At 42.8% G+C, this 16,010-nt stretch overlaps 1 protein-coding gene across 9 annotated transcripts in view; it reads left to right on the top strand.

Moving 5' to 3' along the window:
- The window catches only part of TTLL7 (tubulin tyrosine ligase like 7), a 136,459-nt gene that overhangs the window by 105,020 nt on the left and 15,429 nt on the right, over positions 1-16,010 (top strand). For 6 of the 9 annotated variants that reach the window (XM_053243202.1, XM_053243200.1, XM_053243201.1 and 3 more), the window contains 2 exons: positions 6,822-6,902; positions 13,793-13,953. In XM_053243202.1, the coding sequence (XP_053099177.1) occupies positions 6,822-6,902; positions 13,793-13,953 (242 nt within the window). Of the gene's footprint in view, positions 1-6,821; positions 6,903-13,792; positions 13,958-15,036; positions 15,277-16,010 lie in introns of those variants that run through there. The other 3 variants (XR_008305634.1, XR_008305635.1, XM_053243206.1) reach the window with 3 other exon arrangements.

Raw genomic sequence — 16,010 nt, 5'->3', positions numbered from 1 at the left:
GTGGCTGTTGTTGTGGCATATTTACGGACACAGGGCTTGATTGTTTATCCTTAACTAGACGATTGGCTCTTGGTGAGCAGAGACAAAGATCTTCTTTGCACGCAGATCCAGTTGATGGTTCTCCTTCTTCAGGAGTTGGGAATCAATATCAATTGGAAAAAGTCCAACTTAAAACCCAGGAAGCAGCTAAGTTTCATAGGCGCCACTCTGGACATGGAACAGAAGAGGGTGTTCTTGCCAAGGGATTGCTATCGCCAAATCAGTGCACTGGCACACTTGTTCTGTTGCATCCCCATTCAGCCAGCAAGGGCAATTCAGAGATTGTTGGGATTGATGGCGTCCTGCAACACAACTGTCAGATACACACAATTACGCATGCGTCCCCTACAGCAGTGGTATCTGAGACATTTCTGACCCAATATAGACAGCCAGAGGTTACGCCTGAAGCTTCCCCAGGCGGTATTGAAATCTCTGCGTTGGTGGATGTTGGAAGACAATCTGTTGCAGGGAGTACAACAGGCCTTGATTCCAACAAATTGGGTCATGTCAGATGCTTCCCTGCTCGGATGGGGAGCACATTGCGGACTGCGCTGCATTCAGGGACAATAGACGCACTTGCAGAGTCAATGTCATATAAACTACCTAGAACTGCTGGCTGCATTTTTAGCACTGAAACTCTTCAAATCCCAACTCAAAGGGACAGTAACGCAAGTTTATGTAGACAACACAACGGTGATCGCTTATATCAACAAGCAGGGGGGCACAGTCTTTCTCATACTCTCATACTCAGTCTGTCCACATTCTCTTGTCCATGAGGATGTGGAACTGGTGCATAGCACATGCCATCTACCCAGTTGCGATTCACATACGAGGCGTCGACAATCATCTAGCCGATGCCCTCAGTCAGACCAGTCAATTCGATCATAGGCATGAATGGGAGATCAAGGAAACTTACATCAATCAGCTCTTCAGCAGATGGGGCACCCCGACGGTGGACATGTTTGCCATGGCTGCCAACAGGAAATGCCGAAGTTATTGCTCACGAGCGGGCATAGGTGTAGGGTTACTAGGCAACGCTTTTCAGTACAATTGGAGTATGGGACTTCTATACCTTTTTCCACCACTGCCGCTGATCAATCTGGTGTTGGCCCAGATCCTAAGAGACAGGGCGTCCTGCATACTTCTAACTCCGTGGTGGCCTCGTCAACCGTGGTTTGCGCCACTGCTTCAACTGTCCAGAGGGAACTTCTATGGGCTACCTTTGACCCTGGGCCTCCTGCACAGGGAGGGAGGTTGGGTGCTGCATCCTGAAATACAAACTCTACGCTTAACGGCATGGAGGCTCAAGTTCTGAAAAAGATTCTTTTGAATAGTAGACGCCCTTTGACTAGACACAGTTACTTTTGCAAGTGGAAGAGGTTCAGAGCCTATGCTAGGGACCAGGGGTTCCGACCACACCGCGCTACGGTGCGGCAGGTGTTGCTTTATTTGACCACTTTGAAGATGAAGGGTTTGGCTAACATGTCTCTGAAGGTACACCTGGCAGCCATATTGGCCAAACTCCCAGGATGGGATGGGATGTCGGTTTTTTCACATCCAGAGAGTAAATGTTGCATGAAAGGACTTAATAACCTCTATCCTTCACTGAAGAGACCAGTGGAACAGTGGAGCCTTTCATTGGTGCTCTCACTGAGAGCCCCTTTGAGCCTCTACATTCTGCAACTCTCTGCATACTCACGCTCAAGGTTGCATTTCTGATTGCCATCACCATGGCAAAACGTGTGGGAGAGTTGACAGCTTTAAGGATAGATAGGCTGTTCACTCAGTTCTACCCTCACAAGGTAGTGATGAGATTGGACTCAAATTTCCGCCCTAAGGTGATTACGGAATTTCACCTTAATCAAGAAATAGTACTGCCAACATTTTTCCAGGCACCACAGATGAATTTGGAGAGAGCACTGCATTCTTTAGATGTACGCAGAGCTTTACTTTACTACCTGAAAATGACAAAGTCATTCAGAAAAACAAAGGAACTCTTTATAACATACAGAGGCAAATATAAGCACCAAGAGGTGTCTCGGCAATGCTTGGCGCGCTGGCTAGTGGAACTAATCCTACTAGCATACAAAAAACAGGGGGTTGCACCCCCGAAGACTGTACGGGCACATTCAACCAGGGCATGCTCAACCTCGGCTGCCCATCTTTCAGGGATTAAAATGGATGACATCTGCTCAACTGCGACATGGTCAGCTCAGCAGCCATTCATCAAACATTATGCTATAGACCTGCGCATGGTGCGACAGGCAGAATATGGGAGAAGTGTCTTGAAAAGGGTGTTGTCATAGAGTCTACCTTCTGCACCCACCACCATGGTGGAAAGCTGACTATTCACCCATTTACTTATGGGATCAACGGATCACGATCCAGATAAACAGGTTGCTTACCTGTAACAGGTGATCTGGAATTGATCCGTTGAATCCATAAGACCCTTCCAGGCCATCCCCACTGCAGAAGTGAAGAGAAAACGCAAGAAACAGCAAGCCACAGCAGATTGTATATTAGTGGCAGTCTGCACAGAACCTGCCAGAGAGACGCCCAACTGCTCAATATAACAGACTCTAGAGGTGCATGAGGGCGGTTGGGCACCGCGAAGAGCTACTTAGTCGGCTCGTGAGGTGCCTGCGCAGGCGCAGAACCCATTTCCAATCTTGCCCTTCAGTTTTCCTTGGCATGTTTGTTTTCATTCCTAAATTTAAAAAACTCTGGGAATTAAAGTTAAAACTTTACTTGTTTTATTGGGTCCATGTTAGATAAAATATCCCTTTTCTGCTAAATGTGCCTTTTAAGAGAAGGCCCAGCACAGCATCTGTCCAGTGGCTGTTGCTGGTGCCTACCACATTTTTCTTTTTAGAGTGTGAGCCCTTTGGAGACAAAGAAGCATCTATCTGCTCTGTTTCTCTATGTAAACCACTTTGAGAATTTTGATTGAAAAACGGTATATAAATGTTCACGGTTGTTGTAAGTGTGAGTTTGTGGCTTGGTCTCCCATACTCCAAAATATAGAAAATTTAAAAAATGAATTACTTTACTATGCAAGTAAATAATTTATGTTTTAATATTTATGTGCATTTTTTCATATTTAGGACCCCTTTATAACATACGCTACAGTACCTGCACTAGCTTAATCCGGCCCTGTCAGCAGAGTCACACTCACTCTGTCGATTGCCAATTGGAGATCATCCACCAGGCCAAACAAGGCAGTTTTAACCCCATAGCCCACCCGAAAGCCAGTTTGAAACATGTCTAAATAATCTTTGTCATCCAAAACTGCCTGTAGCTGAGAAGCGACCACTCACTCAGTTACCTTGCTCAACCAAGGAAGATGAGAGACAGGTCTGTAATTAGTCAATTCTGAGGGGTCCAATGCAGGTTTCTTCAAGTAAGGTCTAATAATAGCCTCCCTAAGACAAGGAGGCATCCTGCCCTCCCTCAGGAAAGTATTTATGATATTTACCAGACCGTCTTTAATAATGTGACTGTCAGATGAAATATGCCAAGTTGGGCAAGGGACAAGAGAGCAGGTAGTAGGGGTACAGTCCGAAGCGGTTTGTCCACATCTTCAGAAGTAACTAACTGAAAGTGATCTAATCCTACAAAAGGAGTTGCTGGACACCTCTACGATAAGACTATGCAGTAACTGTGGAGTCTAGTTCAGCATGAATACAAGAAATTTTATCTGCAAAAAAGTTGTTAAAAAACATCACAGCAAGTGACAGATGGTTCCAAGTTCAAATTCAAGGTGGGGGTGAGTGAGTGAACTAGCCCCCTCACAACCCTAGACAACTCAGCTGGATGTGCATTTGCAGAAGCAATGCGGGCAGAAAAGAACCGCTTGTTCGCCACCCGCACTGCCAGAGCAAAGATTTTCAAATGAGCTCTGTGTTGCAATCTGTTGGATTCGCACTGAGTCTCCCTCCTCTTGTGTTCTAGTCATCTACCTCACTGCTTCAGCTCCCGTAGTTCTTCAGAATACCATGGGGCTGACTTTAAAGCAGGTTAGAGAAGATGTTTAGAAGCAATTGTGTCTACCACTCAGGAATAGCCTGAGAATTCTCCCCATGAAGTAGGGATGTACACAAGCTGTTTCGGTGTCTCCTTCAGGAAGCACAGAACTTGCTCAGGCACCCGCTGCCAAACCAGTTTGGCAGGGCGGGGAGCGGTTCCCTTAAGGAGGAGATAAGCAGGTCCTTACCTGCTCTTCTGCCGCCCCACCACTTTTCCAGGTGTGGCGCTAAGTCTGCATGCAGCCTGCAGGGAACAACACTGCAGCTGCGCACGACCTTTGCTCGAGCAAGTGCCGCTCCCATAAAAGTGGTAGGGTGGCAGCAGATCAGGTAAGGACCTGTTTACCTGCTCTTTAAGGGAACCACGCCCTGCCCTGCCCGCACTTGCACGAACGATTTGTGCACATCCCTACCGTGAAGCTGAATTCTCCCTAGCAGATAAATTAAATAGCAAGAGGGCATTAGCACAACAGGACTCACTTTGAATCCATTTCTCCAGGGTTGGTTTCCCTGACAGCCGTTAGCAAAAACAGTTATGTTAATATTAAACAGAAAAGGCTTCACTAAAGAAACAAGGAAGATGTTCCTGCTTTCCTCTGAAACAGGTACGAGCCTTGTTTATCAGCCACATGGCCTTTGTATGTTCTGTGGTGTACAGCACAGGCATGAGAAAAGTGGAGGTTCCATTACAAGCCCCTGGTGTCCCCTTTGAAGCATCTGTATTGTCAGAACTTTCTCAGTGAAATTTGTCCCTCTTGCCTGAAAGTCCCCAGAGATATCAATGAATTGCAACAATGAAACAACTTTGGGATGATAGCCAGTACATTTTATTCAAATTAGGGAGTCTTTGGGAGTCTGAAATTTCAAGACTGTATGGATTCATCCTTGGAATATTTGGCTAAGAGATTGGCCATCCTTAAGAGCCAACATCCTTAGGAAGCTGCCATATACTGAGTCAGACAACCATCGGTCCATCTAGCTCAGTATTGTCTACACAGTCTGGCAGCGGCTTCTCCAAGGTTGCAGGCGGGATTCTCTCCCAGCCCTATCTTGGAGATGCCGCCAGGGAGGGATCTTAGAACCTTCTGCTCTTCCCAGAGCAGCTCCATTCCCTGAGGGGAATATCTGACAGTGCTCACATGTGGTCTCGCATTCAAATGCAGTGTTTGCTACCACAAGACCAGCTTTCCTCTTAAGATTAATGCAAAAGGGGTGTGTGTGTGTGTGTGTGTGTGTGTGTGTGTGTGTGCGCACACACACACATGAAACCTCAAAGCATAGTATATATAACGATGTATTTTTCAAATATAATAAATTATATATCCAAATGCTTAAAACCCAAAAATGTGCCAAAAGTCAAATAAATATTCTAATACAATATCCACTATGTAGATGAAATAGCAATTGCTTATCACAGAGGAATCTAGTCTCCTAGAGCCTGAAAATGTCCATCCTCCTACATGTGATGAGGTATGAGTATCTTCAACTTCATCTGAAGCTCTTGGAGATGATTCATAGGTAGTCCATAAGTCCTTTAAAAACTGTCTGGATTCCAATAGTTTTCGCAATAGCTTCTTCATGAAGGAGTAAAAAGTAGAAATACAACATCATAGATTCTACAGTAAACAGTGTAACAAATGTTTTAAACTAATGTGATAAAACATTTCTCATACCTTATATACTTCATGGTAACACTTTAGTATTACATTAACCATTACAGTAACTACATCTCCCATCACCCCCAGCCACAATATGGTGATGGGGATGGTGAGATTTGTAGTTCAGTATCATCTGGAGTACCACAGATTGGGAATCCTTGCCGTGGGGCACCAATTCTGTACAGGGGTCAGTACTACATGCATTTATCTTCCACTCCAAGCAACCACTGACATGTCTGTCTTGTTGGGGATGCCCATTTGCTTCCTTCCCTGGAGGGAAGCCAACCTTGCCTTGCTTGGCGCTCTCTCGCGTCTCTGTGAACGAGCAGTCTGCTTGGCTCAAGTTAAAGTCATGTCTCTGTACTTCTTAACTTGGCAGGGGGTGGGGCGGAAAAGTCAAACTTGGCCTAGGGTGCCAAAAACCCAAGGGCCAGCCATATGTGTTTCTAATTTGAATAGCTGCCATGCAGGAAAAGTAGATGGGCAATCAGGATTGGGATTGTGGTGTTCAGGAGGAGACCCTTTCTCCTTGAATCCCTATCTCAGTGAAAATGTCCCCGTACTGAAGCTTCTGCTAGACCCAGATCTGAAACTCCCATTGGTGCCAGTGGGAGCTTCCCTCCTAGCAGGTTGCATGGGTGGGAATTTCATCAAAACGATGGCACAAGGAAACTGTTCAAATAACCCTTCTCTACATAATATAGGGTCCTTCCATGGCTCCTATTTAAAGCTTTTGGTTGTTTGTTAAAAAAAAAAAAAACAGACTCACTCACTTGCACTCTGCTTAAATGGAATGTGTAATTTGGCCCTTGGTTTTCTTTGTAATGGGATAATTATTGAATCAATAAACTTTCATTTTTCTTGGCTATTAATCAGCTGTACTGTGCCTATACTTCTGTTTTGGTTCTAAAGAAAAGAGACTGCATAGCCCCCGACACTTGGAGTAACGTGTAATGGCTGGTCTTGTTCGTATTACAACAGATCAACTCATAGAAACAGATCTCATTGTATTGTATTGGGGCATTTGTCATTAGCATAATTTCTGTGGAAAATGCACCATTCTAATTTAATGTTCTCGGTTGTTCTTTTTAAAATACAGATTATGGACAATTGGAAATACCATAAATCAAAAGTGGCCTCATACTGGTTGATAAAATTGGACTCTGTAAAACAGAGAAAGGTAAGTGGTTTGCTCACTTTGTGTTAGCCATTAAAATAATATTTTTCATTGAATTCCTTAAGACATTAATCATTGACTTGGTTCTGTTCTAGCTGTGTTGAGCCTCTCAATTTAGTAGGTCTTCCATATTCTTGAAGATCAGGAAAAAGTAAAATGTGTTGTGTCCATTAAGTTTTTTAATTTGCCAGACTTGGAAGGATATAGGAGTCACAAGTAGGGTAAGTCTACTGGACTACATTTGGCATTTTGTAAAATATATTCTAGCAGACAATTTTCTAAATTGAGGATAAGCCCATTGGCTGCCTTAGAGATACCAGCTTTCTTCTGTAATGTGAAGAAGTGAGTTTTCTAGTCCTCATGGTTCTTTAGCCTTTAAAAACATATGAGCTCGATGTATTTAAAATGTTTAGTAACTGGAAAGTGGATTAAATTGCCACATTATTATATTCCAACCAGTTTTTCAGCCCATTTCAATAATTTAACTAAAATAAACCATTGATTGGCTCACATTCTCTGCAGCTTTATGAGGGCTTTATGCAGTATTTGCCTTGCAGCTCAGTGTGCAGGAAGGAGGATGTAGGAAGCAATTTTCACTTCTCTCCCCTCCTCACAAAAGCCCTGTTCGCTGCTGGAAATATGTCCCTGACAGCTTAATGCTTGCAAAGCTGCGGAGCTGTGGGCCACTCCCCCACCCCCCGCTGTTGACCTTGCTTTGTTGTCTGCCAAAGTCAGCTTGACTATATGCAAATAAAGAGGCTATTCACACGACCTCCAAAAAGTGGGCTAAGGGAGCCCAGTCCGCTTTTGGGAGATCATGTGCTATAACGGGAGCCACACAGCTCCTGGCAGCAAACCTCCCAAAGTACCTCTCTCCTTAAACAAGTTTAGTGGAGTGAGCACTCCACTAACCCCACCTGCAAGATCGTGAGGCACTGCGTCGTGGTGACTCGCGAGTAGACCCCTGACTGGGAGGCTGCAACAAGCCTCCCAGCATTGGGGGTTCCCCCAGAATGGCTCACGCACTTGCTCGGGGCATGCTGGGACTTCTGGGGGCCAGGTAGCCCCCAATCCCTACCGTCTCCATGACGGAGCTGGTATTCATGTGGTCAGCCGATCCGATCGCCCAGGGATGGCTCCCTGCTCTTGTGTGGGGAGAGCTGGCTAAGCCCTTCTCCACATCAAAGCCTGCTCTCCCCACAGACCACCTTAAGGAGCTTCACTTTGCTCGTGTGAAATGCCTCAGTAACTTAACTAACCTATATTAGCCCTATTATATGTTAAGTTTGTAACTCATACAGTCTGTAGACAGTGTATAAGTATGTGAGTATACATGTATACTGTATACATGAGTACAAAACTTTTAGATTGTGAGTCCTTTGGGACAGGGGACTATCTTTATTTGTTTGCTTTTTCTATGTGACCCACTTTAAGAACTTTGGTTGAAAAGCAGTTAATAAGTAGTGGTGGTTCTGTACTTCCTGTCTGTACCACATATTTAAGGGACCTGTACCCAGTTTCACTTTTAAAATGAGCACAGGTACAGTCATTTGCACAAAAGCATGTATGTGTGTACACACATCTGACTGCAGGCACAAAATAATGTCGGAATAGGGCTCCTGTCTTTGAATTGTGCCTTAAACCTTCCAAATTACTCCTATATGTGGCTGTTTTTACAATAAGCTCAGCCAGTGTTTTCCCTACAGGTATTTTTTTAAACACACACACGTCAATCTGCTTTCTTCCACTGACAAATATAAGTAGTACTCAAGGCACATGCTCTGGGTCAGGATGATCTGCTAGGTCATTATGTAGAAAAATGGCACTCCTGCAAATGTGGATGTTTTGTTCAACTTGCATGGACATGTCTGATGACTCAGGGGGCTAATACTACCTGAAGCACTGGTGAGCTCTTGACTTCCTTTAACAGCAGCAACTTGCTGTAGGCTTCTCCAGGTGTTTAATCCTAACCTCTTTGAGCAATCAGACAGTCATTTTTAAGGACGGGATTAAACAAATGGCTTAACTTTTGACATTGACATTTCAGTGTAAGGTTTTCCAAATGTGACACACGAGTACAAGCCTGACCTCATCTGAAAGCCAGTGCTTTATATTCTAGCACAGGCAGGGTACTTAGGGAGAAGAAATAAAAAAGAACAGGTGGCAGTAGCAAATATATTTGAGAGGTTAAGAAGCATATCCAGCAATTGCATACAGTATAAAACAGAGACAAACCTCTGGCTTCACTGAAGTTAAGTGATTTGGCAGATGTACTAAGTGCTCAGATTATCTATCATTTGCTGATATATATCAGTGATACTCTGAATAACTAGAATACCAGAATCCTTGATGGTGATGGATTCGATAAATCCAAGTTTATTGAATTGGCCTGGCAAGTATTAAAGATACTTGGATAAATGGGGTATTATTTGACTGAGTTTACTGGCAGTGAACTATATAAGGTCATGTTGTAAGTGTGGATAACTGATAGCTGGTTCTCATTTGGCCCTGGAATATAGAATGAACATATGGTGAGTTGTGGGAGCAAACCTCAGGTTTGTGCATCCTCCTACACTGCATGCAGAGCCTTTAATATGAGCCAGAGCTTAGCCATGGGAAATGGCTATGCCAAGTAGGCCCTACTTTGCATTCTATCTGCTAGAGAAAAGTGGTCACATGAGCAAGGCCTTCTCTTGTAGATACTTACATTAATGGGGCCTGTTCATATGAAAGATTCTGTGAAGCAGCCCTTCGGTTTGTGTGTTCCTGGCATCTGAGTAATAGAGTTTATTACTCAGTCGAATTTGTACCAAAGCTGCAAGGAAGGTTTGTTTGTTTGTTTGTTTTAATTATCATGAACAGACTGGGCTGATAAAACACATACAGTATATGTTATAAGTTGGGTGCGAAATATTGAGAACCCAAGAGAGAAGGTAGGAATTGCTATTAAAAATAGTAATTTAACATTGTAACATGGCTTCTTCCCTGGTGAATCTAAATTGTATGCATTGTGTATAAAATGACTTGAGGTGTCAAGGGTTTTTTTTGCACCCTGACATCCATTTATGCTGGTCTGTGGTAAGAAATATTCATGTACCTTGAGCCACCCCTTATTGCTGTATACCTTCCTAAAGATGTTCCTCTCGAAATAAGACTATTTCATTTAATTCATACACAATTAGCCTTGCAGCCATAGAATGGTCTCTGCAATCATCTTATGCTTACAGTTTCACATTTTGATGTTGAGTGGAAGCTGTTGGTCCATCGTTTAGCCTATGAACCTCTAACCCTCATTTACAGAAGATTGGAATTGATAAGTTAATTGCAGCAAGAAGTGAGTCAGTGACTTGTAGTCATGGAATGAATTGAAATAAAGTAACTACTATCCCGAGGCAGTTGGTTTCATGTGAATAGAGTTTTCATTTTCATTTGTATCTACACCCAGGGCTGATCTATGTGGCCACATGGCCCTTTAAAGTGGCTGCTATATAATCACTTGGTCATATAAATCAGCTCTCAGATATTAGTTTAACAGTGTTGTAAAATAACACATTACACACTGAAAAAGGAAGAAATATTTTACTTGGTAGAATACCTGTGGCCAGATGCACGATCAAATTATTAATTTTGTTAAAACACACCTCTCAGGAAAGCCAATGGAAGCTTCAGTGAGAACAATTGCAGCATGCCTTGGTACAGTCCCGTCCCCCCATATTTCTCCCATTGGCCCAAACAATGTAGTAAATAAAAACCCAATACAGATATTAAGAAGAAATTGTAGCAATAACTGTTTAACATGTCCGTTTAGTCTAGTTTTTCTTTAGTATTGTCAATCAATTATTTCCTGTGTCTAACTAAAAAGTCTCTCCCAAGATCATCTTCATGGGGTCTATGCATCTAAAAGGCATTCAAAAGTAAGTGAGAGCTTTGGATGCTTAGGATCTGGCATCAGCCTATGGTTATAATCCATTAAATTGCCTTGGGCACTATTTTAAATGGAAAGGCAATATAGGAATGTTGAAAATGATCAGTGTCAGGCTGTAGTAAGTAACAAAATATATTTAAAAACAAAACAAAAAACAGGAGTCACAACGTATATTTATTTCCTCAGAGGGCTAGCTTGGCTTCCACCCATGTTGAAATGCCAATGATAGTATGTCTTTCAAAGAACTGAAAAGTGACCTGCTCTTGTCTTGCGTTTTTCCTTGCTTCAGACAGACTGAGGCTGTTCTCACATGCACCCTAATCCAGGCTAGGGAAGCCCAGCCTGGGTTAGGCTGCGCATGAGAACCGCTGGGATTGGGCCTGATCCTGGTGGGGCAGCACTGCTGAGAACGACTTTGAAACCCAGCACTTTGCTAGGGTTAAAGGTTTGAGTGAGCCCTTAACCCGGGCTCCGGGATCGTGTGTTCCCTGGGGCTATGTTCAGCTGCAGCAGACACAGAGATGGGCACCTAGAGTGCCCATCTCCTAGGGGAATCCCTCAATGCACTGCACATGTCGTGTGGTGCATTGTGGGATATCCGGGGGCTGGGATGCCTCGTCCCGGCCTCCAGAGCTCGGCACTGTGCCACGCACCATGGATCGTCTGGGAGTGCGATCTGTGTTCCCAGAAATAGTCAGGTGCTTATCTGGGGGGGAAGGTGAGTTTAATCAGCCTTCTCCCCCACCTGCCTGACACTTTACCTGCCTAGTTGTGTGAATGACCCCACTGTCTGCCGTTTTAAAACTAGTCTGTGCTAGAGACTTGAGAAGCAATTCTGGTACAAAATGATTTGTACCTGAATCTGGCTGATTTGGGTGATTTGTAGACAAAACAAATCACCCTTGTCCTCAGTTGCCCAGATTTGGGTACAAAACAAATCACCCCGATTCGGATAAAATTTTTTTTGGAGATTTGGACCTCCATTTTGTAGCCAAGTGGATTGGGTAGTTGTGCACAATGGGTGGAAGCTACCACCCAAATGTCAATGAAATTGGGTAAAGGGGTGATTTTTAAAGAATTTTAGTTTGCGCATCTTTAAGCTTTTTCTCATAGGGAATAATGGAGATTCCAGCAAACCTATATCTCCATGGGGGGGGGGGCACCAAGGTGGCCCAGAGTGTGTTGTGCAGTGCCCAATGGGTGCAAGGAAGCTACCACCTAGATTTCAAAGAAACTTTGCAAAGGGGTGATTTTTAAATCATTTTTTAAGTTTACGCGTCTTTAAACTTTTCCCCACAGGGAATAATGGGATTGAGAGTGGATTCAATGTTTGTCATTGAATTCAATTTGCTACCAGAGAAACTACTCTCAGAACACCTCAGAAACAACAAAACCCAGTGCCCCATGGGCTTGTGGGTGGTTGGCGCCCTATGTGAACTACACCACCACTCACTCTAGGCCATCCTGGTGCCCCCCAAGTGGAGTTGTGGGGCTGCTGACATCCCCAACATCCCCTATGGGAGAAAAGCTTAAGGATGTACAAACTTCAGAAATTCTTTAAAAATCATCCCTTTCACCAATTCCTTTGAAATCTTGATGGTAGCAGGCACCCATTGGGGCACTACCACCTGACCCACTCTTTTGCCCCAAAACCCTCTTTCTGCCCCAAAGACATGCCTTCTTCAAAAATCATTTTAAAATCACTCCCTAGCCCATTTTTTTTAAGTCTGGGTGATAGCTTCCTTGCACCCATTGGGCCCTACCACAACTCTCTCTGGGCCACCCTGGTGTCCCCCCCCCGGGAGCTATAACCAAGGCTGCTGAAATCCCCATTATTCCCTATGGGGAAAAGCTGAAAGTTGTGCCAGCTTCAAAACTTCTTTAAAAATCACCCCTTTGCCCAATTTCTTTGAAATTTGGGTGGTAGCTCCCACCCATTGGGCACTACCACCCAACCCAATCTTTTGGCCCTGGGACCCTTTTTTGATCTGAATCGATTCAGATTTGGAAAATTCAGGTACAAATCAAATCTGGGGGTGATTTGTGGGGGGTCAGATTCGGACACAAAACAAATCAGGGGTGTTTTGATTTGGGTACAATTTGATTGGGTGCAATAGGAGAGCCAGCGTGGAATAGTGGTTAGAGTGCTGGACGAGGACCGGGGAGACCTGAGTTCAAATCCCCATTCAGCCATGAAACTAGTTGGGTGACTCTGGGCCAGTCACTTCTGTCTCAGCCTAACCTACTTCACAGGGTTGCTGTGAAAGAGAAACTCAAGTATGTAGTGCACCGCTCTGGGCTCCTTGGAGGAAGAGCGGGATATAAATGTAATAACAACAACAACAACAACAACAACAATAATAAATGAAAATATTGATTTGTGCACACCCCTCGTCTGTACATTTATTCAATTACATATTCTCTCCTTGCCTTATTACAAACAAATACTAAAAAAAATATAAAAAATCCACCATCACCACATCAAAATTCTGAAAAGCTGAAACACTGCTCTGGAAATTGATAGGAAATTGACCTCATGACATCATAAAAGAGCTAGCCAGTCAGTGTTCTGCACAACTAGTAGATTTCCCCTGAACATGTTCTCAAAAAACATAGCAAGTCAGCTTCTGCAGTGTGCTTATCACTCAGATTATGCAAGTCTAGAAGCTCCTAAGAAAAGTGCCTGGTATTCAAAAACTTCTGGAGCATAACACAAAACTGTTTGAAATCAATGGATTTTCTCATATCTCTTTTAAATAGTACATTTCCCCCCTTTAGTACATGGATGACAATGAACTGATGCATTCCTAATAAAATTTTGCTTTGACCTCATTTGTTTTGTTAAATATCTTTTGATTAAAGATATATGCTCTAGCATGTATTTTCAAAATGCTGAATTTTAAGATTTTCTTTGTTTTCTAGAAGCTTAAGAAAATTATATACTTTTTTCCTTGATATTCTTTTCTAGGTTTTAGATATTGTGAAAGCTAGTGTTCGTTCTGTTCTGCAACGCGTCTGGAGAGTTTCAGATGTTGAATGTTTACATTTATACCGGCTTTTTAACCGTGTGTTTAATCGTCTGCTATGGAGCCATGGCCAGGGACTGTGGAACTGTTTCTGCAATTCAGGGTAAAGGCTATATATCTAATAACTCTTGTGGTTTTTATCCTTAACCTAAAAAAAAAGTTCTTTATTTTGTCACAGCTCTGGTTTATTTTTCCCATAGTTGGTGCTGGTAATAATCTAATCTAAGGCTTCTCACAATGTCTATTTCTGTGTTCCCAGAACTGGGATGATGATGGATTTTGTACTTTAGATAAATAAGTACTCAGTATCAGCATCCTTTTTCTGTACCATAGAATATTTGGAACTGAGAGTTGAAAGACTGGCATTTCTTTGCTACTTGGCAACTTCACTTTTGCAACTTGCTAGAGATACTGGCATTCCTTCCCTCCCCGCTCCCTCTACACCTTCTAAAGATTTCTGTTATTTAAGAAAATGTATTAACATATTTTATTATAGTCATATTATTGAAAGCACATGGCCATGGTTTCAAATTGCTTGACATTTAATACTGGCATAGTAGATAGAATGTCCTACTGTGCCATGAAGCTCATTAGTCAAGCCACTACCTTTTAGCCTAACTTACTACACAGAGCTGTTGTAAGGATAAAATAACATGTCCTCATATATTCAGCCCTGAGGTCCTTGGAGGATGATTAGACTAGATCATAATGGGATGAAAACTTAAACAAAAAACAGTAGATTTTTGTAAACATTTAAATGTTCTGTGATAACGGAGTCTAATCTGCATTTTAACTTTGTGGTATGGTTGTCAACTCTCCCATGGTTAATTGGTAACATGCTGAAGTTCTGTATCCTATTGGTTACCTGTATCATATGGATGCTTCACATGCAACACTGCACCTCCTTCAGGGCCGCTGAAACTGGTATAGGAAGCAGTCATCTGATCCAGGCAAGCCACATGATATGGAATTTTAACATGTTCCCAGTGCGATGTGGGGGTGGGCAATCTGTGGGCACATGACAAACTGGGTCTTTGGATATTTTCACAAGTGATGCAAAGAATGTGAGTGGGGTTTTTTTTGGTCATTTCTGCATATTTTTAATGTCTTAGATCTGAAGAGAGCCATTTTTAATAAACATCAAATGCACATTCTGATCACTGTCACTCTTTGGTTTAATTTGCAGATGCAGGAAATGAAAACCCTGTTCTTAGCATCATTTGTGACAATGTCCTTAGATCCACTTAGACATTTGGATCAGCTCTGTTGCTTGGCTTATTCAGACTTTGGCACTATGTGGTGGATGAACCATTTTTGAAGGAGCTGACTCCCAACATAGCAACAGGGTACTCTACACTCTTTGGGCAAAGACCAAAGAGATTTGCTGCTGTGATGATTCTGCCCTTAAAAACAATTCAAGAAACAAGTACATTGAATTGCTGTATACTGTTTAATGCTTTCCCTATATTTTGATATGCTGAATATAATGCTTAATGTTCCTCATTATTTTTAATATTGTCTACCATAACTTCTTTTATGATGTTGGTAGTTTTTGACGGTTGATATTCTTAAGAGAAAGCAGAGCAGCATTAGAATTAGAGGGCTGGAAGAAACCAGATGACATTCACAGGAAATGATTGATTGACAATACCTTCTATGGCAGGACTGTGAGGAGACTTGGCATACTAACTTCCCCCTCCAGCTTAATCCATCGATTCCAGATCATGACTCCTCAATTACAGAGCGATAAGGGTCAAACTAGATGTCACAATAAGTGTGTGGTCAGCTGAAGGCTTTCCAGTAAAATTCATGCTGATTTTTGATTCTTAGGGATGTGCACAAAACTGATTTTACGTTCTGTTTCAAGCTCGAAACAAAACACAAAACAGCGGAAACATTCTGGTGAAACAGTGGTAGAGCTGGCTGTTTCGACGCAACAGTGTGGTGAATAGCTCATTGAAGGTGCTAACTCAATGTGCGGCAGCTGGAGAAAAGGCTAATTCCATGCTTGGAATCATTAGGAAGGACTGCTAATATTATAATGCCCTTACGTATACAAAACTATGGTGTGGCTACATTTGGAGCACCGCGTACAATGCTGGTCACCATATCTTAAGATGGATATTGTAGAACGAAAATGGTGCAGAAGAGGGCAACCAA

The sequence above is a fragment of the Hemicordylus capensis genome, chromosome 4 (assembly GCF_027244095.1).
Source record: "Hemicordylus capensis ecotype Gifberg chromosome 4, rHemCap1.1.pri, whole genome shotgun sequence".
Lineage (NCBI taxonomy): Eukaryota > Metazoa > Chordata > Lepidosauria > Squamata > Cordylidae > Hemicordylus > Hemicordylus capensis.
Note: the sequence above shows the minus strand (reverse complement) of the source record. Positions and strands in the feature narration are given on the sequence as shown.